Genomic DNA, 25,865 nt, shown 5'->3' with positions numbered 1-25,865 from the left:
GAGCCCAACACGGAGCTTAATCCCAGGCACCCACCTCCATCATGACCTGAGCCAAAGGCAGATGCCTAACTGACTGAGCCACGCAGGCACTCCCCAAAAAACAGACTCTTAAATACAAAGGGCAAACTGGTGATTGCCAGAGGGAAGGTGGGTTGTGGGGTGGCTGAAATAAATAAAGGAGATGAAAAGGTACAGACTTCCGGTTGTAAGATAAATAAGTCACAGAAGTGAAAAGTACAGCATAGAGTCTATCAGTAAGACTGTAATAACGTTATGTGCTGACAGATGGTAACTACACTTACCGTAGCACATTCTGCCTTTCAAGAGTCATGTAGAATCATGCGCCTATGTAAGAAGAGCTTCTGAATTTAGAATTTCACATATATTTTTCAAGGAATGGTTTCCATATTGGGATTAAGATGAAATAACTAAGTTGTCTTTCTTTTTTTTTTTTTAAGATTTTTATTTATTGATTTGACAGACCGAGATCACAAGTAGGCAGGCAGAGAGAGAGGAGGAAGCAGGCTCCCTGCTGAGCAGAGAGCCCAGTGCAGTGCTCGATCCTAGAACCCTGGGATTATGACCTGAATGGAAGGCAGAGGCTTCAACCCACTGAGCCACCCAGGTGCCCCACTAAGTTTTCTTTCTAAGACATTTAATTCCTTTTGTTCTCTTTTTAATCTGTAGGAGGTCTTCTCCACTTTGCCACACCCATGGACCCTCTATTTCTGCTTCTCCACTACCTCAGAAAGACTGGTAAAGAGGTGAGTTTCTCTGTTTAGGACTTAACAGTGAGACAACAGAATAGATCGTTTTTTGCTTGATCTTCTCTCTTCTCTCTCTCCTTTTAATGATGCAAATGTAGAGTCCCAACAATTCAGATATAATTTAGTTAGATTCAGGTTGGTAGATTTGGTCTAGAACTCCTGTATCACGTGTGCTGGCATGGGTTAGAGCACTGACACAAACCCGAGTACCTGCACTAATCTCTGACTGGTTTACCAGTGACTTTTAAGACTGGCCTAGTCCTCTATGCCCCGTGACTTACTTGTTTGACAAAAAGCCTAAGGATGAGGAGGATTTTATCGTTAAGTACTCATTCGTTTTGAAATACAATACAAATGTTAAGAAACTGACCCTGGCCCTTAGGAGAGGAAAGAATACATTTTCTTTCTGTGAGATGTTAAATAGGTCAGCTGGGGTGTGCCTAGTAACCTGGAAGCTGTACTTGCAACTTAAGGAATCCTATGTAGATGAAATATACCCTTCCAATAAAAGAGGTCATTAACAGTAATCATTTCAGTCAGAGGTTCTAAAACATTTTGGTTTTAGGATACCATTATACTTCTAAAAATGTTTTAGGATCCCCAAAAGCTTTTTATTCCTGTGGGTTTTATCTATCAATATTTACTGCATTAGAAATTAAAACTGAGGGCGCCTGGGTGGCTCAGTGGGTTAAGCCGCGGCCTTCTGCTCAGGTCATGATCTCAGGGTCCTGGGATCGAGTCCCGCATCTGGCTCCCTGCTCAGCAGGGAGCCTGCTTCCTCCTCTCTCTCTCTGCCTGCCTCTCTGCCTATTTGTGATCTCTCTCTCTCTGTCAAATAAATAAATAAATAATATTTTAAAAAAAAGAAATTAAAACTGAGAAACTTAAAATAGTTATTAATTTATTTTGAAATAATGAGCCCATTACATGTTAACATAAATAACATGTTTTTAATGAAACAAATAACAAAATTCAATGAAGAGTGTGGCATGTATTCCATTTTTTCAAATCTTGTTGATATCTGGCTGAATAGAGGACATCGAGATTCTCCTATCTGGTTCTGCATTCGGTCCATGTCCATGTATTGTTTCCGTAGAGGTATATGAAGAATTCGCAGCCTCACACAGACTTGGAGTCAGAAGAGGGAGGTCTGGTACAATAGCACTTTCAGACAACTGTATTCTTTGATACTAATCTAAAAACCAACAAGGGGGAAGTGGTTTCTTTTTTTTTTTTTTTTTAAAGATTTTATTCATTTATTTGACAGACAGAGATCACAAGTAGGCAGAGAGGCAGGCAGAGAGAGAGAGAGAGGAGGAAGCAGGCTCCCTGCCAAGCAGGGAGCCCGATGCGGGACTCGATCCCAGGACCCCGAGATCATGACCTGAGCCGAAGGCAGCAGCCTAACCCACTGAGCCACCCAGGTGCCCCGGGGGAAGTGGTTTCTTAAAAATCCGTTGCAGTGTAGAATCTGAAACCCTGTCAGTGAATTTCCTGTGTTCTGTTTACATGAGAATCCATTGGTCTGCCTTGCACTGAGAATGGATTTTTTACCTATGTAGGACTTTATAATGTCATGTCTTGGTCATTTGGAAAATATTGCTCCACTGATTTCTGCAGATCTTCCAAATGTTAACACACCTCATTTCTCTCTCTCCCTCCTCTGTTAATATCACCACTGATCTCATCAGAAAACTATATATTGGGAAGCTGTCATAGCAGATACAACTTTTCTACAATTCTAATTTTTGCTTGGAAGTTAAAATTATATCACCGGCTGCAAGTTCTTTCAGTCTTTTCCTTGAAGTCACAGGCTCACTTCTTTTATGTTCTGCCAAATACCCAGGTCTGAACAGCAGTAGTCCGTAATGGTTTTTTCAGTTAAAAATGGTATCCCACAAAAAGTAGTTATTTCTGCCTTTGACTCAGTGATGCAAGCACTTTTCCTTGAGGTGATTACTGCACCTGGGTAGCAGCAGAAGGGGCTTCAGCATCACTTTTAACACACAGAATATTTAAAAGATTTGTACTCAGGGTCAAGATTTAACTAAAAGTAATTGCTTTTACTCCTTGATCAAGGGTATGCTGAAGTGACACTGGCTTTCTTTCTTTCTTTCTTTCTTTTTTTTTTTTTTTTTTTAAACCTGCCCTGCCTGGCAGTGAAGAGCACAGGAGCTGCAGGACAGGTTGGTGCCGTGGCCATGACCGGTGCTAAGAAGCCTACAGTTCTTCCTCCCTTGGCCATGCCCATGTCAGCACAGTGACGATGCAGATAGCATCCTAGCATTATTGTGAAAATAGTCTTGAGCTGTGGACCCCCTGAAAGGGTCTGAGAGACCCCCCAGCATCTACCAACCACAGTCTGAAAATCTGTGAATTAACAATTTTAAGGAATAAGTGTTATTTTAAACTGCTTAGAAGAATCTGGGTCTTTGTACTCTGATATTTGCTTATAGTTTAAATGCTTATGGGCTCATCTTATTTAGTCCTTACACCAAATTTCCAAAACTTCCATACGGTGGGTGTATCAGTTTAATTTGCTATAAAAACCGAAAGCAATAAAATGGACTTCAAACTTTAAGTCATTCTGTCTCTGGAAGCAGCTTAGCTTCTTTTCTTCCCCTCCTTTCCTATATCCTCTGTCCGTTACCCTGGACTGGCGACGTTTTATTCCTTACTTCATTCATGGTGCTTATTCTCTGGAAGCTACCATGGAGCCAGCATATTTAGGGTATATGAGCGGCGAGGACAGTAAATCTTCATCTCTAAATGAACAGAAATGGTCTGGTCACCACCAGAAGCAAGGATCTGATAATACTCAGTTGAATACTTCAGTTGGCTCCCATTTGTTTTCTAGGTTACATTAACAGAGGGAAAGTCACCAGCCGACCTTAGCACCTGTACTGATGCACATTTAAAGCCCCTCCCCCCATGTTGTAGGGCTGTTTCCCTGTGTCCCACTGAGACCATGACCATGGTGAATTACCCTCACCCTGGGCCTCTTGGGAGTCCTGAGGGCTGTTTCAAGTCGAAAGACACAGAATGAAGTAGAGGGGTGGTTGGCTTTCACTGTAAACCATCTTAATTTTTCTTCTCAAATACTTGAAGTACACTATAAAATAACTCATGAAACATTGAGGTATTTCCTTCCCTGCGTGTGAGACACAATATTTTCTTATTGAGTTAAAAGAATATTGATATGCACTTTTGAAATGTTGACCTAGTCTTTTTTAATCATAAGATTTAACATCAGAAAAGTTCTTCTAGAATTTCTAGCTATACCAACTGTTACTAACTTTATATTCAAAACTAGTTGCTTCTTGTATTTCCTTTTTGAGTATATATGGTAAAGAAAGTGAGAATGAAATATTAATTACTTATGAAATTAACATACTGTGTGGCAGTTCATTGTATATGATTATTGTTTTAAATTGCTAAATACTTAAAATATATGTTGACCATGAAAGAATATAGATTAAGGTAGATATCTAAAGACAGGCAGAGTTGGAAAATGTGTGGATATTGTTTCTATCTGAAGGAAGAAGACAGCATTGGAACTGAGGCATTTCTTGCCACTCTTTGACTTAACAGAAAGTATGACAAGCTTTGACATATGCTACTGAGTGAATGAGATTTCACCCTTCAAACCAAAGAAAGCTTCATTTGTAGAAAGAAAACTGATCAGACGGTTTCTTTGTCTCCAAATGGAGTTGTCACCAAAACAGAAAAGCAGAGTGAGCTAAAAGTGGGACATGGGCAGAACCATACATTTTTTTATAAAGTCCACTATCCCCAAGTCAGGGGAGTAATGATTTAGACAGACTTCATGCTTCTGCACAGTTAAGTAAATATAACCTGACTGAGAAGAAGAATATTTTGAACTCCTATGTTCTGAATTCTGGCCCATTGGCTACCAGGCCTTGCACAACTCTGGAGATGGGCCTGATTTAATATGTGTATAGCTTCCTTGTACTTATCCCTCTGGCTATCTTTTCTTTTATCATGGTCTATACTTGGAAACACTATCAGACAGTTCTGGCAGGAGCAGATTCATTTTGGTAATTTTCTCCTTGCTCTAGCGTTTCTTTCTTCAGCCCTGGGGTAAGGATAGGGAGGGAAGCTATTTGATCTGTGTGTGATCTGGTCTTTTTCCTGAGTGATGATTAGCTCTGTGACCTCAGTTGGTTCTTCCTCACAGTGAATGGGTAGGACCAGACCAGTGCAATCTCTACCATTTCCATAAGCTTCCATGGCTTCTAGTGCTCTTCTAGAACTTTTCCCTTCTGTGACTGTACTTTTGATATGGGTGGTATGCTGGTTGGAACCCCAGGGCTTTCAAGAGCTTCTTAGAGGGACCCAAGAGTCCGTTCTGGAGCCTATCCCAGTGGAGGGGTTCTTTAGGTGAGACAAATGACTTTGAACTCAGTTTAAAGGTCCAGTTACGAGATGATGTAACTTTTTCTTTTTTTTATAATGTGTGAGTTTGCTGACTGGAGTGCTTGCCTTCTGACTGAATGAAGTCTTTTTTCAGGGAAAATTCCAGCCCCTAAATCAAGTTGTGGTGGATGACATGTTTCCAAATTGCATCCTGTTGCTGAAACTTCCTGATCTTGAGAAGTTACTTCGACATGTGACAGAGGAGAAAGGTAGAGTATGTGGCCTTTGAAATCAGGCTTATGGCTGCTGGAAAGGCTGGGCACCTGTCCCTCTGAATATAAGGCTTGTTCTATGTCAGTCGGAGGGGAAGCTGTCATTCAGACTTGCTTCCGCTCGTCAGTGCTAGTCCTCTGTTGTTCTGGACTGTTCAGTGTTGGAAATTCTAACCAGTGGAGTACAGTGGCCTGTCTCCCACAGGGCCAGAAATCACCAGGCTTGGGCTTTGGTCTCAGTTCTTCTTTGAACTAGTCTGTGACTTCAGTTAAGTTCCTTGACTGCTTTCTGCCTCAGATTTCTCTCTTGTAAAATTACATAAAGCCTGTACCTTCATTAAATCAAGAAGTGTTTATTGAATGCCTGCTAAGAAGCATATGTTGAGCACTAGAGTTAAACTAGTTATAAATAAGACATTATCCTTTCCCTTACTAGGCTTTGAGTCTATTGGGGACAAATGCAAATAGGGCAATGACAGCAGAAAGTAATCAAAGTGAACTCCTGGCTTTCTGGGGATGCACAGGACAGATTTATAACCTGGCGAATGGGGAGTGCGGGGAGTTGGCTATGGTGTTACTGTCCTGGGGGAGAGGGCCTCTAAGTGGAGCCTTGAAGGGTGAGTCAGAGTAGCAGCATTACAGAGGCATGGATGTACGGGAAAGTTCGTCATGTGTAAGAACCTCTAAGGAGTTCAGGTTTGCCAGAGTATAGAATGCCAAGGGTACATGAAGGTCAGGAAGGAAGGAAAGGGGTTCCCACCCTTGCCTATGCAGGGTAAGGTTCAGATGATAAAGGCGCTGATGTGTGTCTGATTTTGTGTGATGGTAGCGGAGCATCAGCAGAGTTTGAGCAGGGCAGGGCTATGATGTGGAAAACCTACAGGAGAATCGAAGGTCAGGTCCATGGAGACTGCTGTAGTAGAATAATGGTAGCCTGAACTCAGCACTGGAACTAGCAGACTGTAGCCCCAAGAGGTAGACCCAGTGTCATTCAGTATTGGGTGGTAGTCAAGACAGCAGAGGAGTCAGGGATGACTGTTGAGCTGTGCCCTGATCTGCGGTGAGGGTGGCCTTCTGGAGACACAGGTGGGAGGAGGCTGAGGCTACTGAAGAGAGGAGTTGTAGATACTTTTCATTTGAATTTTGAGAGAAGGAAGTGAAGCATATGTGAGCATATGTGTGTATGTCTTGTTAAGTTGGAAACACTATACAAACTTAGCATCCCTGTCTCCAAAAAGTCATCCAAGTAGCTTCAGGGTTAACATGGACATAGAGTGTGGGAACCAAACCAACAGGCTGATGAGCTGTGGTTGTTCATGGTTGGTTTGGCAACCGTGACAGTTCTGAGCCCAACAAAGTGGTGGTTCCAAGAAGTGTAAGCTTACAGTGGGAAAGGGGAGAACCTCGCTGATTACATTTTACATTTTAGGTTCAGCTAAATCACCCTTGACCAAGCTTAGGGCTCCATTTTGGATTTGGAATGTGGCACCAAGGTTTTATCAAAACAGTCCCATTAAAGACATTTCCCGATGCTGAGCCTGGAGGAGATAACCATCTTTTTGTGGGTGAACAAATGAAGTGGCTTATAGCCATTTCTGAAAGCTTAAATAATGACGGATAAGTATAAGTCATTTTAATTTTGCCAAGCTAACGTAAATTGAAAATGCAATTAATTCATTATCCCAAATGCTTGCATGAGCTATATAAAGAACAGTTATCTTAAACCAAAACCCAGAAACCCAGATTCAGAAACAGTGTTAATGCACTGGCTTTGTTATTTGTTATAACCTGCATTTCAAAACAAGAGCTTTCCTCTCTCTCATTCCTTCCTTCTTTCACTCGGAACCCCTGACCATTGATTAAATCATCATCTGAACTCCTTTCCTAACCTCTTTCACTCCTCAACATTGCCTGACAGAGTTCGGCTGCTGGAGAAAGTGCATGTCCTATGCTTATCTTGTTTGACCAGCTTTAAGTAAACTTCAAAATACTATGAATTACCCTTTGGCTCTTCATGGGAAAAGATTTCCATCTCAGTATGCTGACCTTGTATACAGAACTGACACAAAATATTTCACATATTTGTGTTCTGGGTTAAGGGGTAAGGCAAGTAATGTGAGATTGTTTATGTGTATTTTGATGAAGAGGACTTTTTCAGGATGATGCATTTTTAAGAGATGTAAGAGATCCTACTATTTCTATATCATTTTTTTCTCATTTTTAAAATTTTTGATTTTGTTTTTAAACCTTCCATTATTTTAGGATATACAGATGTCATTTATTAGGAAAAGAATTTGATTATGAAGAAACTGTCAAGACTTATAGAAAGAATGGCGTACATCTTTTACTATATGAAATTTAAGCTGAATTATCACTTTATGTTTTGCCTTACTATCACTAAAAAAGAAAGAAAGAAAAATTTGAGGCCTAGCGTGTTAGAAACCTGAAAAATATATAGGCTGATAATATATCTGCTTTGAAAATGAAAGTACATGGACTGGTAAAACAATTATTTTAACTTGAGAAAATTAAAGATACAAAAAATTCAAATAAAAAAACTGCAAATATTATTTAGTACTCAATCCAATAATCAACCTATGTTGATATTTTATTATATTTGCTTCGTTTCTTTTGGGGAAAGAATTTCTTTAAAAACAGTCTGGTAATCTGATTGCAGGATCTGATGGCCTGCAGGGAAAATTAAAAGTATATTTGCTATACAGTTTTGAAGAAATCGTTCAAACTTTTCAGCATCCTTGATCTGTCAGATGAAGAGTTTGAAGGGTTGAGAGTATCCCCCATACGTTATAATTAGTACTTTGCAAAGTTGTTCTGGATCACAAAATAAAGCAATGATTTTATTTTTAGCTTTATAGTGTTGAAATTATTGAGTAACCAGGATGTGAACATTATTTAAGTATTGCAATTAATAGTATCTGGTGTCTACCATAAAGAGATGCTTCTGGAATTAAATTATGTAATAGAGGTAAATCAATGCCCAGAGAGTACTGGATAGACAGTAAAAGCTCAGTAAATATAAGTACTACTAAGACTTCTATAGAAATTATTAATTCTTTGCTGATGTGTAAATACTGGGCACACCCATACACATCTGTTTGATGGGCCATTGCTAAATACGTATTGAAATGGTTTAAGTAGAATGGGGATAAGTGGTAATAATAAAAATATCTACTATCTACTGCGAAGTTATGTATCATCGTATCTTTCAGTAATTGCCTCTTGTTATTGTTACAACCTGCATTTTTACAAATGAGGAGACCAAATCTCAAAGAGGTGAAGTTACTAGACTAGCGTCACAGACGCAGAAGCCGGGGAGCCAGAACTGAAGCCTGTGTCTGACAGCCACTCTTTCCTCTCCTTCTTGCAAGTGTGCCACACCTTCCAGAACACTCGGGTAGAGTTGTTAGGTGGTATCTCATGTAAAGATAGAAACTTATTTAAAAAAAAAAAAAATCTTATATATCCCGTCTTCATAATTTCCCTTTGTGAGGCAAAAAGAGAGAGAGGCAGGAAAGACGGAGAACTATGATAACATAAGGAAAAGACGATTCTCATCCCAGCAGTGAGCTTTCTATTCTCAGGCACCCATTTCCCTCCTTTCAGCGATAGTCCCAGCTGCCTACTTGAATTTAGTCCATTTATAAATTACTGTTTGGTTCCGTTCCATATTTTATTGCTAGGGTTTTCAAAATAAACAAAGAGGACTGCTAAGGAGTGGTCAGGTGATATCCAGGAGAGGGAGCAAAGACAAAGGACGGAGCTGACGGTCTCTAACATCCATTCTCTCCATAGGCACTCTGCAGATAGAGCAAAGCCTGAAACACTCAGATTCCCCAGCCAGCTGTTTCAATATTAGACTTCAGATGCTGTCTCAGAAATCTGTGGCATTAAAGATCTGGTTAAGCCTGTAGGTTTATGAGCACCTCCCCCTACCCACCTCATCCCTGCCCAGGAAACCCAGCCCCAGTTGTTTGAATCCTAAGTGATGATGGCGATGACCTTAATTAGCACTGCCTGCTCTATTAGTGAAGGAGATGATGTGTCTGTATTTGCTAGCTCTGGGGCTCAGTCACTTCTTGCCGAAGAAGCTCACATTCAGTGGAGGGATGACAGGGAAGGGCCTAATAAAGGGTTATGAACTTCATCTTGAGTGTCACACTGTTTCATATTGCAAGCCAGAGTTGCACTGGGCTGTCTGATGTGATTAACAAGAAGAGCCAAGAAAACTTACCTGATTAAATACCCCAAGTACAGTTGCCAAGTTTCTGTCCCCAGGAGGCAGGAAAAAAAAAAAAGAGACTATATGAGTTTCTGTTATGGAAAACATTGGGAAAGTAGATGTGAAAATGTGCTCTAGGCAGTTTGTTCAATAATACATCAGGGAAATTCAGGATTGTGAGCCGATTACCCAATTGCTGAACATGTTATTTAATTGTGGACTCACTTTTATTCCATCCTTATTTTGTAAACCCAATCTTTCCAGATGTTTGAGACCAGTTTTATAGGCACCAGACACATTAAGGAAAGAAACCTTTTCAGCATATGCACATATTATCTAACTCACTAACTCTTACGAATATTAAATTTAAGACGTGAACAAACATGGTATTTTTCATAATTTTGGGTAACCCGTGGCCTTCATGAATATTTTGAACCCCCTTATCGAAATTTGCGAATTTCAAAATTAAGCAGTTTTTGCACTTGGTCCTTTCGTAGCATCCTGGGATATCCAAGTTGGATATTTCTTAGTGCTTGTTCTTCTCCAAGAAGTATTCAGTTAGAAATAAACTGACAGTTTAAAACTTCCTAGGAAAAAACCTCCAGGCCCAATTAGCATCACTGATGAATTCTGCCATACCTTAAGATAGAACTAATACTCAAGTAATGATACTTACACAAACCCTTTTAGAAATTACATGAGAAAAGAGTATTTCCCAACTAATTTTATGAAGCCAGAATTATCCTAATACCAAATTACTTTTGAAAGAAAACCAGGCTGGGGCGCCTGGGTGGCTGAGTGGTTAAAGCCTCTGCCTTCGGCTCAGGTCATGATTCCGGGTCCTGGGATCCAGCCCTGCATCGGACTCTCTGCTTGGCAGGGAGCCCGCTTCCCCCTCTCTCTGCCTGCCTCTCTGCCTACTTGTGATCTCTGTCTGACTTGTGATCTCAGTCTGTGAAATAAATAAATAAAATCTTAAAAAAAAAAAAAGAGAGAGAGAGAGAGAAAGAAAACCAGGCCAATATTCATTATGATCATAGGCTGAAAAATTCCTAATAAAATATTAGCAAATCAAGTGTGTAGAAAGGATAACATATTATAACCAAGTGGGATTTATCGCAGGAATGCAGAGTTGGTTGAACATTAGAAAACCAATCTGCACTGGGTGTGTCAGAGCCCAGGCAGTATGGCCCAGAGCCTGTGGTCTCCACTTCTACCAGCAGAGCATTTTCAAGAGGATTAAGGAAGGGCCTACAAGGGGCTCAGGGAGTGCGAGAGAGGAAGGAAATGTTGTAGAACTTTCTTTCAAGAAATGTGGACATCAGAGGCAAGCGAGAAGTGAGTAGAAGAGCCTAGGTGGGATTTCTTAGGAGAGACCTCTACACTGAACTTCTTTGGAGATTTATCTCAGGCAATGAAGGGAGCTTCTTTAGAAGTTTTAACCCACATGACAGTGTACATTTATTGAGTGATTGCTGTGTGCTCTTAGATTTCCCCTTATTTTTGTATGTGGGTGGGACACTGTCTCCAGGGAAGTTGAGTCCAGTCTTACCTGCCTTGGTTCCACAGTAGGCTCTTTGCCCAGGTTTGCCCTCCCACACAGCAGCTATTGCCCCTTGGAATCCTCAAACTCTGACAACGCCATTTGCAACTGTCTCTCTTCCATGATTCCAGTTAACACATCCCAAGGAGATGGGTGCAGAGGCCCAGCCCTCCCTCCATCTTGCCTCCTATCGCCCACAGTGTTAACAACCATAGGCTGGAATGGGAAAGGACACATACAGGAGCCAAGGCCAGCCCCTCTCCCATATATATAAACCATTTCATGGAAGGCAAGCAACGTAACAGACTGCCGAAAATGATCCCTGAATAAGCATTTCCATCTCCCGTGACGAATATGGAGGAAAAAGAAAACGCCATTCTACATGGCTAGCCAAGTCACATGGGGGGAGTTTGCATCTGGCCCTACAATTTCCAGGGGTCCCAAAGATCACTCCTGCATGAAGCAGGAGGCTGGGAGCGCAGGCCTCAGCCTCTGCCAATTGCACAGAAAGCAAGAAACTCCATGAATGAAGTGTTACCGAGGAAATAACATGTCACCGTATGTAAAGCTAGGAGGATTGTGAAGGGCAGAAGTGTAACTTAGAAGAGGTGGCACTTTTATCCCCAAAATGGGCCAGGTCAAGCCTATCATAAGTCCAAATTCTCCTGAAACATAGTCATGGTTATACTGGTAATGCATTCAAAGAAAGGCATAATCTTTTCTTCTTTCTCGCTAATCCCACCAGGAGAGTACCAAGTGGTTAACAAGATTTTTTCCCTCAGTGTCTGCAGCGCATCTACATTTACTTTCAATTTCCTTTCTTGGGATTTCCATTCTTATTTTAGAAAAGAAGTCTCATTGAAAATACTGAGCTAAGCTTCAACTCAGTTCCAAAAATGAACGTTCCTTAGCATGTTAATTTGCTGAGTTGTAAAAATTAGAAATTTTCTACAGATTTGTTTTCATACTTTTTTCCAGTTTTATTAAGAAGTGATTGATACACATCATTGTCTAAGGTGTAAGGCATAATAGTTTGATTCACAGGTTTGATGAATTGATCACCACAATAAGTTGAGTTAACATCTGTCATCTCATAAAGATATAATAAAAAGAAAAGAGAAAAATTTCTCATTGGGATGAGAACTGTAGTGTCGCTCTCGATCCGCAAGAATGACACGTAGCCTGGTCTCTTGTTAATGTTGCTTTTTTTTATTATTCTCATACCACACTTGCTTATATGCAGTAGGGCACCCTATCAGAAGACAGATATTCTCAAGACATCCAATCACAGACCTGCTGCTAGGCTTCCCCAGTTAGTCTATCCAGGGTCTGCTTTTCCTCCTCCACATGGGCTGCCGCCGATATTGACTTGTTTACGTGGAGGTCTGTTTTGGCACCTGGCCAGGCACCATCTTGCAATGGTGGGAACTTCCTTGGCCACAGGCGGTCCCCAACATCTCCCCCTTTTTTGTTTTATGGCAGGGATCGTGCCTGTCTTAGGTTGTTAGTAGCAGAAAACATCCTTACCCGTCATCAGACACAAGATATCGATGATCTCTGTTCTGTCTTAGGTTGGTATGTTTCTCTACTGATCTTACCCATCTTTGACTACTGATCCAGCATGCTTAACTATATTTGGGGGGATGTTCCAGCTTCGATCGCCAGCAGAGCTTGTACTAGGGCTCGCTTTTGCTCCTGATGTTGTCATCTCCATTGCTATATTTTCTTAGTGAGAAGTAGCATGCCAATGAGGAGAAGGACAAGCAGACCAATCGTTCCAGCCCATTGTTTAGTAAAGTTAGAAACATTGCCGAGTGCATTTAGTATGTCTGGAAATGATGCGGGCCATACACAAGTACTATTAACCTTAGTGATCTCAGCAAGAAGGCTCTGTGTAAAATTTTGAAAGTCTTCAGACCAGGTGCCTTGTAAATATCGGGAGAGCAGTCGGGAGGAATTGGTAATCTGACTAAGGCTAGAGAATTTTACAGGGGTAACACAGAGCGCAGAAAAAAGAACAATACAACCAACACTCAGTATTTCAGCTAAACCTAGGGTTTGATTGGTGGTAAAGAACGGGGGGAAAATAAAGGAAGAATTAGTTAAAGGTAAAGGATAGGGCCAAGCTTTCAGAATAGCCCATAATTCACGTGTCGCCGTCGGGGGAATTAGGAATATCAGAGTCCCCCACGACAGTAGGAGGATCACGGCTTCCTCTGTCCTCATCTTCGTTCTCAGGGGCTTTCCGGACCAATCTCTCTGGAATCCAAATCGGCACTTCTTTGTCCTGTGGGAAAACACAAACGGAGCCTCTGCTCCAGATTAATACAGGATCCGGGCCTTGAGTAAGGGCTGAAGCAAGTACTTGTCCTTGAATAACGCTGTCATTAATATCCCTGCATACCTTGATGTATGTGCTTAAATCTTTAGCTTTCCATGGCCTAATGGCCTCTTTACACCATTTATTGGCTTGCTCATAGGCCAGTTGTTTAATTAAAGGCATGGCTGTGTCAACATCCCCAAATATTCTCCCAGCTGTTTGCATCGATCTTGCAACAAAATCAGCATATGCTTCATTTGGTCCTTGTATCACCTTAGATAGTTGACCCTGCAAGTCCCCACTGCCCTGGAGGGTCTTCCATGCTTTAGTAGCGGCAGCTGCAATCTGCATGTATACAGCAGGGTTGTATTGCAGTTGGTTATGTTTACCAGCGTATGGCCCCATGCCCATAAGTATATCCAGATTCCATTGTGGATTGCCTGCCGTGGCATTATGCTGTGCAACATCCTGGGAATACTCTTGCCATGCTGTCTTCCAGACCAAATATTGCCATCCAGAGAGGGCTGCCCTTGCTAAATTCCCCCAATCTTCGGGGATTAAATTCATGCCTGCTATGGACTCCACTAGAGAAATAGTAAATGCTGCCTGAGGGCCATACTGCATGACCGCTTCCTTTAATTGTTTAACTAATTTAAAGTCCAAGGGCTGGTGATATCGTTGATGATTTTGGTCCTCTAGAACTGGGAACATTGAACTGCTATTGGCTCCCCTCCATGCGGTCTTCCAATCCTCATTGGCAGAGGGATGACATTTATATGTCATCTCCTCCGCCAGGGGATTGTAGGCAGGCGGAGCATTAGGGGTCAATGCTGAACAGGGAGGGCCTAGTTTTAATTTGAACTTCCGCTCTAGCTCCTCCCCTGACATTTCTTCTTCCCCTTTGCTAGAACTGCTCCTTTCCGAAGCACGAAATGAGCGTTCTTCTTTCACTTTCTCGAGTGCCTCAGCGCCCTCCTGAATAGCTGAGTCACATCTTGGCTTACGTCCTCCCAGGCACCCTCTGACTAGAGTCCATATAACTAACGTTCCCGGCGGCAATGGTTTGTTCTTATCCCTCTTCTTAAAATCCTCGCCTAAATGGTCCCATTGGGGGATATTTAGCAAGCCCTCGTCCAGAAACCAAGGTGCCACGGTCTCAACTGTATTCAAGAATATCCTAGCAGTTCTAATTTTTAACGGCATGCCATTGGCCTTTAGAAGGTGCTTTAGGGCACCCTCCAACCTCGACTTTGACAGTTCAGATCCCATAATTAGAATCCCAACCTAATGGTTGTTCAGCGTATACTCCCTGCTAAATCCTGGCTCTAAGGCCACCCCTGCTTCTTATTGCGGTCTTGTAAAATCCCGGCTCTATGGCCGCCCCGCTTCTTATTGTGGACTTGTGAAATCCCGGCTCTAAGGCCGCCCCGCTTCTTATTGCGGTCTTGTAAAATCCCGGCTCTATGGCCGCCCCGCTTCTTATTGCGGACTTGTGAAATCCCGGGTCTATGGCCACCCCGCTTCTTATTGCGAACTTGTGAAATCCCGGCTCTATGGCTGCCCCGCTTCTTATTGCGGACTTGTACAAGTTTCCCACCACCTTTGTCGTGGTTTTACCCCGCTTACCTGTGGACTTCTCCCTTGCAAGGTTTTTCTATTTTTCTTAATATCTCCCCGGTTTCGGCACCATTTGTCGCTCTAGACCCGCAAGAACGACACGTAGCCTGGTCTCTTGTCAATGTTGCTTTTTTTTATTCTCATACCACACTTGCTTATATGCAGTAGGGCACCCTATCAGAAGATAGATATTCTCAAGACATCCAATCACAGACCTGCTGCTAGGCATCCCCAGTTAGTCTATCCAGGGTCTGCTTTTCCTCCTCCACATGGGCTGCCGCCGATATTGACTTGTTTACGTGGAGGTCTGTTTTGGCACCTGGCCAGGCACCATCTTGCAATGGTGGGAACTTCCTTGGCCACAGGCGGTCCCCAACACTGTAGTATTATTTGATGATTTGCTTAAATTCCCATTCATTTGATGGTTGAATGAAACCTGAGGCATCTGGGTTCTGTTTAGGGATTTCTTTTAACCTCTCAAGTATGCTCTTAGGCTTATAAATTGAGTTTTTCAAGAGTATAAACTGTTGCGAAACATTTTTAAATTGTTGATATTATGTGTCTGTGTGTATATATATATATATATATATATATATGTCTTATATATAGCTTTATTAATTTATTTTTTGTTTAATACACTTTTCTGATTTTTTCTCTTTAATCCAGAAATAGACAAAAAGAAATATTACAAGTACAGCAAAGAGAAGACAATAAAGTGGCTGGAAAAAAAGGTATAGTACATCTCTAATAATACCTTATGGCAGAAAAAGTTTAATGCTCTTTTTTAAAAAACTCTTTAGAGAAGGCACTAAGTGTGAATCAAATGGCCATCTTATATATCCAACTAAAAGAGAAAACCTGTATAAAGATATCCAAATATGAGGGGCGCCTGGGTGGCTCAGTGGGTTAAAGCCTCTGCCTTCTGCTCAGGTCATGACCCCAGGGTTCTGGAATGGAGCCCCGAATCGGGCTCTCTATTCCTCAGAGAGCCTGCTTCCTCCGCGCTCTCTCTCTCTCTGCCTGCCCCTCTGCCTACTTGTGATCTCTGTCTGTCAAATAAATAAATAAGATCTTTAAAAAGAGAAAAAAAAAGATATCCAAATATGAAAAGAAATCTTTTACTTTTCATCCTCCCTAATTCATCTCTGGAGTTAGCTTGACATTTTCCTTTGACCTGCATCCCCACTGCCCGTGATCCTCACCACTGGACGAAAGAAGTTCTCACTACTTGGTGATGTAGACTTGCGTCTTCCACACCAGGTAATGTGAGGCAGGATGCACATTTGCTGCTCTTTGTCCTGCTGTTGTCTCAGAGGTTTCGTTGTTCACACAGTAAGGCAGGGGTCTGAGGCAGACACAATTCAGGATCAGAGGAAGTGTGCCTCACTCTCAGCGTCTGGTTGCTCAAGGGATTTTAGTGATCCTAAAATGCTAGAACTAATATAAGGTCTAGGGCACTGCTTTTCAAATTGATTTAGTGGGTCACAACCAGTATTTCTCTTGGGAAGGGATGGGATGGGATGGGATGTATTAAAATATAGCACAGAGTAAGGAGAAGTATTAAGTATGATTCTTTGAAACATATATTTTTATTGGGTTGCTGTGTATTTTCTTCCTGTGCTTATAGTACAAACAAACCACTGTGAAAGCCATTGGTCTAAGAAAATTGTGTACTTTGACACTCATTAAGAATTTCACCAGACCAAGTCTATTGATAACAAAGTTTTTCAAGTTCAGTGAATATAGTATAGTATGGATTCCTAAGATTCTCTTCTATCTTGTATGTAAAAACATGCTTGTCATATCATGTTATGGGGAACATGGAGAACTTGGAAACATGGAAATGAACCTTGCAGAGTTGGGTCACTCCTATCCGAAGTAGTGGAAGGATTTCCAAAGTGCCCCCACCATTCACCCTTATCTGCATTAGTAGTAAGTGAAGAATCAGATTAAGTCCTGAGAAGGATCTTGGCATTTAGTTTTTGTCCTTAGCAAATATAATGACATGAATAGCAAAGTTATGTTTATATTTATTGATTGTGTCTCTTTTCTTAAATTCCTAGGAAGCAGGAAATTTATGATTTATTCTATTTAGAAAAATGATTGCATATTAACTTTGTGTTGGATTCTTTTCTAAGGTTTTACATGAACTCATTTAATGCTCACCGCTGTACTGTGCATTAGGTACTCCTCATGTCCCCATTAGGTAGAGGCACAGAAAGGTTAAATAAGTAGTCCATGTCATGACATCATGCCGAAATGCTGTGGCCATCTCTCTTTGTCTGATACCAGTGAAGACATTTCTAGATCCTCAGATATTCTTCCTGCATTCTTAAACGGATTGAGAACCATCTGGAAGGTGGTGGATTTCTAACGTTAGTTGGAAATACCCTGATGTTTCCTTTTTGGTTACTTCACAGGTTCATCAGACCGTGTCAGCCTTAAAAACCAATAACATAAATGTCAGTGCCCGGGTACAGGCAAATGCATTTTTCTCTGGGGACCAGGTTTCCAGTGACAAGGAAGGTAAGTAAGTCATTTTGTCAGAAATCATTTTTGCTTGCAGTAAGTTGCTGCTGTATAAATGCCTGTCTTGTGATTTTAAAATCTTTTTTTCTTTTTAAGATTTTATTTATTTGAGAGAGAGAAATGGGGCACATACACGAGTATGGAGGAAGGGAGGGGAAGAGGAAGAAGGACAAGCAGACCCCCTGCTGAGCAGGAAGCCCGCCATGGGACTTGATCCCAGGACCCTGAGGTCATGACCTGAGCTGCAGGCAGACACTTAACTGGCTGAGCCACCTAGGCGTCCCTGATTTTACCGTCTTAGTGTTTCAGAAGCTTCACTGTCTTGCCCTTGTGCTCTCTTAGATCTTGTGGCATGTGTGCATTTCAGTTCAGAACCCAGGAATATTTCTACCATCGATCATTTCTGTCACTAATTGATACTTATATCATGCCTTCAGCACATATACTATTTTGCACTAATAGCAATAACCAGCCTAACAGCTCTGGCTGTCATTTATTGAGGGTGTTTTGTGTGCTAAGCCCTTTGCCTGAGTGGCCTGTGGACACACAGGATGCCAGCTGACCCTCCCTGTTAAGTCTCATCTGACAGTGTAAGTCTGGAAGCTGCACCAGGGTCCCACAGTGAGTGGTGAAGCTGAGTGACCCACGGAGATGCCTGACTCTGAAGCCCGCATGCTTCCTGTTTTTGTCCTACTGTTTGTGTGGCCCTGCGTTCCCAAGGGGCTGCGCCTCTCTGCTTCTTATTCTCAAGAAGTATATGTCCTGGGGTGCCTGGGTAGCTCAGTGGGTTAAAGCCTCTGCCTTTGGCTCAGGTCGTGATCCCGGGGTCCAGGGATTGAGCCCTGCATCTGGCTCTCTGCTCAGCAGGGAACCTGCTTCCCCCTCTCTTTCTGCCTGCCTCTCTGCCTACTGTGATCTCTGTCTCTCAAATAAATAAATAAAATCTTTCAAAAAAAAAAAAAAAAAAGTATGTGTTCTACTATTGGTCTTGTTTTGTCGATTTTAGGTGAAAATTGATGCCCTTGGCAATTTTTTTCTTTTAGGTTATTAACATACATTCTTCTGCTTTTTCTAGTATGTGTCCTCTTGTTTTTGTATGTATAGTTGAATAAAAACAGCTATACAGTGCAATTAACATTCCCGAATGGTAGGACAGAAACTTTTCTGACTTTAAGCTCCAATTGAGTGTTCCCCTGTTGTGGGCATACAACTCCAAAGCATCTGAGTGTCATCATTAAAACAAAACTAGGACCAGGGGCCTGTTTGTGATTGAAGGTAATGCAGGCAGTCCTTGATTTGCAGAAATATAGCTTAAAACACCTTGCACTTATAGATGGTAGAGGACTCCTGCTGTTCTGGAAATGATGGACAGCTTTGGCTATCCCGAGTTTACCAGCTCTCATGGTTTCTGATTGGCTTTAACAGAAGAGAAGGAGTTGAGTCAAGTGGATGGATGGACCCTAGTTTTTTGTTTGTTTGTTTGTTTTAAGAAGGTGAAGGGATGTTAGAGATTATTTAGGCAGATCTCATTTTAAAAATAAAGAACTGTGGTCTTAGAGAGTAGATGACTTGTCCAATGTCATCCCTCCTAGCTAGGAGATCACATCTTCTGCTCTGAATCCAGTGTTTGTGCCAATCTCTAAACATAATGGTCTGGGCAAAGCTGTATTGCCATTTAAGGCCTACTCATGAAGTAAGCTTTCCTTTTTTTATGTCCTTAGCTCAGTAAGCCACCAGAAGTGGCAAACAAATAACGTGTTCGCTTTCTTAATTCCCTTGTCTATTCATGACTTACTGGATAATTACTAACCTAGAACCAAGAACACATTTTAAGAAGGGCCCAGTGATAACTTTCAGTTATCAGTGAATAACTTTCAGTAAATAACTTTACTGTGTTGGTAGTCAGGGTCTCTCACTGGACTTTGAGATTATGTGCTCCAGAAAGCAGTCACTTTAATGCTCAGGCAAATTATTGTCTTAGTTTGAAGACAGAAGAGAAAGAAAAAAAGAAGCAAATGAATATCCCAGCAACAAGCGTGAGATGGTCCTTTTGGTAGCTTATATTCCCCATGTGATCATCCCATATATTAAGTTTGATTATCCTCTAGTACTCTACATAAAATACAAATTAAAAAACAAGGCTTTAAAACAGATTCTGACTTCCATAACTGCATCTCATCCATACCACGGCTTCATTTTAGTACTGAGCGTCCATGTGCTTTAGAATTAATGATCATACATTCTGCTGAGCTTAATTTTTTCCATTTTTGAAGACATTTTTATTGGTTTGAGAGTATATATAATGTTCAGGTACTTGACAGAGACATACAATCTATGACGTCTCTTAAATGAATGTATTCATTACTATTCACTAATTTGGTTCATTCTATATTGAGACAGACCTAAAAAAATTAGTGTTTATAAGCATGAATATGTCATACTGTTACAGCTGATTTTGAACTTTATTTGTATTCAATGGCCTCAACTAAGAAAAAGACCCTGAATTTTTGTTTTAACTATCATTTGGTGGGCATCTGCTATATTCTGTCATACCGCATCCATGAAATCGCTCACTGCTATAACCATGGATCTTAACATCACCATTTTTCAAATGGGAAAATGGAGGCTAACAGCTTAAGTGAGTCTCTAAGGCCAGAGAGAGCCAGAACTTTAACTCTGATCAATTTGACTAAAATTACCATAATTGCAACTGATTTTTTTTTTGCACTCTCCATTCTCTTTCTTTCAGAGGATTATATTCGTTATGCTCATGGCCTGATATCTGATTACATCCCTAAAGAATTAAGTGATGACTTAGCGAAATATTTAAAGTAAGTATCGTTCATCTTTAGCCATAATTAGGAAGTACCTTGGTGCTTCTTGGTTTCCCAACAATAGGTTCCTTAATGGCTCTATCACATCACTGCTTCTCATAAATTATTTTTGAGTTACCTCCTAGACTCTATGGTTGAAGGTGGTTTTTAATAGACACTGTATTGGAACAAAATGATTTGGTGGATACTGATTGCAGAAACTGGTGAGTATTAGGACTGGAATTATGGGCTGGTGTGATTTTAGAGTATAAACGGTATACAGTTTTATCACCAGTTAGACTTCACTAATGTGGTTTTTTGTGATCATTTTAGTATATGTGCTGCCGAAGTGAGCACTGTGATCATTTTAAGAGAAATAAAGATTAGAAGAAAATAAGAGATGGCATGTAGAATTTTTTTTTTTAAAGATTTTTGTTTTTAATTAGAGAGCAAGAGCGGGGGGTGGGGAAGGTGGAGGGGAGGGACAGAAGGAGTGGGAGAAGCAACTCCCTGCTGAGTAGGGAGCCCAGTGCAAGACTTGATACCAGGACTCTGAGATCATGACCAGAGCCAAAGGCAGATGCTTAACCAACTGAGCCACCAGGTGCCCCTAGAATATTTTTGAAAGTTACATTTAAAGGTTTTGTACCACTTTCACTATCATGAGATGTTTGCCAAGTACCTTTATTATGCCCAGCACTTGGAACTCAAAAGATGAAATACAATCTGTGTCTGAGGGCAGAAAATGGGTTTATGAATTATTTATTTGTGTTATGTCCTTCATGAAGATATTTAATATAACATAAAGACTTTACCTTAGACTGAAAAGAATGTGTTTCTTTTCTCGATTTTAGCAACTATTGTTAACATTTTATGGGTGTGATAATAGCTTTTCCTGATTCTTATAATAGCTTTCTCCTCTGATACATGAAAATAAAGTGGCTTCTTTTCTTTTCTTTTTTTTTAAAGTGGCTTCTTAATAGATATATAGTTGCTGTTTTTAGCAAATTTGCATAGGTCCTACTTTAAAAAACAATGAGTGGAAACTGGTTGAAGTGTTTGAAAGCCTGCTTTAAATTGATAACCCTGTCTTTCTGTTTAATATTTCCCTGGGTTCCTCTGTGCCTGTTTATCTCATTCGTGACCTATGTCTTTGTACTCCCGTTATTTTTCAGATTCTTTTCTTTCCTCTGAAGTGATTAGCTTTTGGTTAAAGATTCAGGTAGAAAGATATGTCAATTATACTTCTCTTTAATTGAAGAAAAGTCAAGTTTGTCTGACTTTTTGTCAACAGTTAAAATAATTTTTACTTTTAAATAGATGCTGGATTCCACTCTATGTTAACCAAATTGTATTTAAATAAAAAATATACATATGCTGGATTTGTCATTTATGAAGGAAAAAAAACTACAATGCCAAAATGTAAATTTATAGAGACTAAAGAAAAGCAGTTCCATTGCAACAAATGAGTTCTAATTTTATTTTTTTTTTTAGTTCAGACAATTCCAATGTGAAGAAAATAAAGATTTCTTCATTTACAGAAATGTCATTCTTGACACTGAGGTGATAGTCCGGGAGGACACATGGAGGTGAAGCTAGTCCATGAAAGTAGCCCTTGCTAAGTCCGTTGGCCCAGTCTCTCTGTTTGCTTGTCTATGAAAAACCATGACTGATTCTTATTTTTTACTCCATAGGCTTCCAGAAACTTCAGCATCGTTGCCAAACCCTCCATCAAAGGTAAGGAGCTGTGACTAAGATATCTTTGGGGGACTTGGAAAAATAGTACATTTTTACCACATAGGTTTAGTGTGCTCTAGTCCATTTTAAAGCATACTAAATCCTCCTTGGGTGGAGTGATGGTGTGTGGATTAAAGGTTGTAAGGAGCTCTCCATCAGTATTTTTTTATTTTTGTAGATTTGTAGATTTGAAGATTTTGTAGATTTTTTTTGTAGTGCTGAGAAAACCAGGCAAGAGTTGGTTGTACCAGATACCTACCTAAAGGTCTTATAGATACATAATTAAGATTCAGCCTTCTTGAGTTAGCCAGGTCCCGCAATTACCCTGATTAATCATCAGGAATACTCGACGGATAACTACAACTCATTTTGCCCGATCTAACTGTTATGGGCGCAGAGGCGAACAGAGCATGACTTTGCCACACAAAGAATCCTTTGAGCAAGGATAGCCAGACCTTTTCTTTCTGTGCTAGGAATGATCAGCGCAACTTGTGTCTTGCAAAAAACCCTTCCTCTTCCAGATGTTCTCAAACTGCCACCCACAGCTCCTTGGCCCCATGGACCGCAGCTTGTTTTTGTCTCCCAGATGCGGAGAGCAGAGAAGCCAGTGGTAAACCGCATCTGATGGCAAACTGCAGCGTCCCTCAGTCCAGGCCTGATCTCAGACAAGTGAGCGCTGCTCAGAGACAGGGAAATAAATACATGCACCAGCTCGTCCATGAGGCCATTCTCTTGCCAACAGAATAATGAATGCCTCGAGACAGGAAAGTGCATGTTGAAGAACTTTCCTCTGTCCTGGCCTTCAAGGTGGCCAACATGCTTGGATTTTTTTCTTCTTTTTTTTTGGTCTCATGTCCTGTTTGGAGGTTGTGGCGGCTCCAAAAGCACTCATTACTTTGACTTATGAGAAGGACAGAAAATTTCAAGTGCGTCAGCCTTAGCGGTGGCCATTTTCAGCAGGCTGTCAAAGGAACACCATCCTCTTCCTTTGGGAGGAATAGCGCTGGGCAGAGGTCAGCTGCTGTAGGGCCTAAGGTCCTTCTAGGTAAGACCCACATTTCTTCCAGTCTGGTAGTTCATCTCTGACAGTAGCTCTGGAGGACAGAGGCATGCTTGCCTTGCTGGAACTAAGAAGATGGGCATATTTGTTCCTCTTTTACTTCTCTCCTTCCAGAAACAAAGCATCTTTCTTTCTCCCAAATATCTGTCTTTCTTAGTAACTTAGAGATCATTCATGAAGGATCAAAGCCTGTTCTTGAAGGTTTGGCCTTTGATACCATCCAGGGTAATGCATTTCCTACATTTACTTTTAATCCGGTTTTCGGTTTGCCTATTTTAATTTCCAAACTTTAAATCGTTTGTGATGTCATAGTATATGATTCAGATCAGGGGTCGGCAGACTTATCCTATAAAGGCCACATAGTGACAGTTGGAGGCCTCACAAGGCAGATGGTCTGTATCACAGCTCCTCAGCTCCACTGTGGGAGCACAGAGACTGCCGCAGACGATTTCTGAACGGATGCGGGCGGTGGCGTTCTAGCCAAACTTCATTTATAAAAACAGGCGGCTGGCGGGGCTGGGCTGGCGGTTTGCCAAGCCCTGATCTAGATCTCACAGTCCTGCTTCTCCCAAACCTCAGCCTCATCTCCTGGGCTGCTTAGTTGCTATTCAAGGTCTCCCAGTCTGTGATGTCTGGCTGGGGCTCTAGTGTCTGGAGTGTAAACTGGACAGGTGATGTACCACGCTTTAAACAAGCTTAGGATAACATCTTCTGCCAGCCTTCTTGTCTGTGTCCGGGATTTGATCGATTCTTACAGTCATACAGTTGATGGTTTTCAGCAAATCCATTCCAGTGGCTATTAGGTGTCTTTGTATCTGTGTGTAAGATAGCATAAAGCCTGGCATCCTTAATATGTTTTGCATTACTTTCTTACTATCCCATGTTTGCCTGTGTCGACGCTCAGCCTCCAGCCCCTGCGCTCTTCCCTCATTTGCATTTATCGCTGGCAGAGCTGAGTGCAGTCAGTGGACTGGAGATACTCTGGAGTTCCTTCCTGCAGATCATTTGTAAGAATAAGACCCATCCTGGCATTCATTCCTGTGGTGCTCTGCTCTTGGCTCTTCTCTTGCCAGAACTGTGTCCATTCAAAGGAGCAGCCTTTGTTACTGTCTTTCTGAGCCATTTTCTGTTTCTTCTGAAATAGTCCCCCCAGACCTGTAGTGATTTGGTCTTTTTTTTTCCTTTGGAAGTAGGCTCTGTGCCCAGCATGAAACCCAACACAGAGCCCAACGCGGGCTTTAAACACACAACCCTGAGACAGAGACCTGTGCTGACATCAAGAGTCGGACTCTACACGCCCTATTTGGTCTTTTAAATAAGAACAGTTCAAATAAGTGTAACAATTGTGATTCTTTCAAACATATTCAGCATGTACTGTAACATTAGAAAATCTTTTTTGTGACCACTGTTTTGTGACCACTGATTACCGGTATCCTGTTTGATACTATTAAAACACCTGAACAAGTCATCATCTCTGTATATGTGACACCTCTGTATACTTAGAAAGAAGCACTTTTCGTCTTTAGCTCTTGTCTTGAACATTTTTCATTTGACTTACCAGCAAAAAGTGACTATGCCCAAGCATTTATAGTGACATCTATAGTAGAACATTTTGCTACAGCGGATCATAAACCATCTTATAACTTTAAGCTTTTTGCAGTTTGAGACAGTTATAGCCTTCGTCGTTATGACCTGTGAGTTCCACTCTCCTGGTTGAAGATACTTTTCTAGTAAAAATATGCATCACCTAAACACCCTTTATTGATCCTAATTTTTAAGTAGAAACATATTCTTAAGAAACTTGCTTATATACCTACTTTGCTGGTAGTAGTTCATTCATGAAAAGCTAGTCTTTTTCTTTTAAAGATTCATTTGCTGGAGATTACTGTGTGACCAAAAGAAAGGGTTGCCATATGATGTTCTATATTTCCAGGAGGTCCCCCCTGTTCCTTTACAGTGAAGAATTTCAAGACACGTTGTTTTATCCCTTTGGGTTTTTAGACATCTGCCATGGCATGTTTTAAAACTAACTCCACAGCTCTTTGTTTGGCAAACGCTGGGTTATGAAGAGGGAGGCCGGGAATAAATCTGCATTTCCTAGGGAAGATCCACATTGGGTCTTTCAACCCTGGTGTCTCCACAAGGAGCTTGAAGATCTGCAGAAATCCCAAGTTGTGGTCACATGCAGTCAATTCTCTATGTTAAACATCAAGACTTACCTGCCCTGCTATGGGCCTTTTACATAGTAAATGTGTCACAGTTCCTTCCATAATGTCAACATTAAAGCCACAGTCTAGCTTTTGACAAGGCTCTCACATTCATTGGTACAGAATGCCCACGTGAAAGGTGAAAACATGAAGTAAAGGTGGACTTAGTTGTACTGGGCCTCATGGAAAGAGCTCTTGTCCAGAAATGGAGATCTCACGCCTTATCCTCTGCTAAGTGGGCTTAAGTCATTTGTTTACTCTCTCTGTGCTTCCTTCTCCTGCTGGCTGCTTGCCTTGCAGGGTTGTCCCTATGTGAACAAAATGAGATAATTGAATTGAAAAGAGGTAAGAACATGAAGCTGTACAAAAATGGTAATAAGAGA

At 41.2% G+C, this 25,865-nt stretch overlaps 1 protein-coding gene across 2 annotated transcripts in view; it reads left to right on the top strand.

Moving 5' to 3' along the window:
- The window catches only part of RNASEH2B (ribonuclease H2 subunit B), a 68,948-nt gene that overhangs the window by 30,123 nt on the left and 12,960 nt on the right, over positions 1-25,865 (top strand). For both annotated transcript variants that reach the window (XM_044249672.1, XM_044249671.1), the window contains exons 4-9: positions 688-764; positions 5,299-5,413; positions 15,803-15,867; positions 17,557-17,662; positions 20,415-20,496; positions 22,173-22,215. In XM_044249672.1, coding sequence (XP_044105607.1) covers positions 688-764; positions 5,299-5,413; positions 15,803-15,867; positions 17,557-17,662; positions 20,415-20,496; positions 22,173-22,215 — 488 coding nt within the window. The remainder of the gene's footprint in view (positions 1-687; positions 765-5,298; positions 5,414-15,802; positions 15,868-17,556; positions 17,663-20,414; positions 20,497-22,172; positions 22,216-25,865) is intronic.

This window comes from Neovison vison, chromosome 5 (genome assembly GCF_020171115.1).
Source record: "Neovison vison isolate M4711 chromosome 5, ASM_NN_V1, whole genome shotgun sequence".
Taxonomy (NCBI): Eukaryota; Metazoa; Chordata; class Mammalia; order Carnivora; family Mustelidae; genus Neogale; species Neogale vison.
The sequence above is the reverse complement of the archived record's forward strand: the minus strand, read 5'-3'. Positions and strand labels throughout refer to the sequence as shown.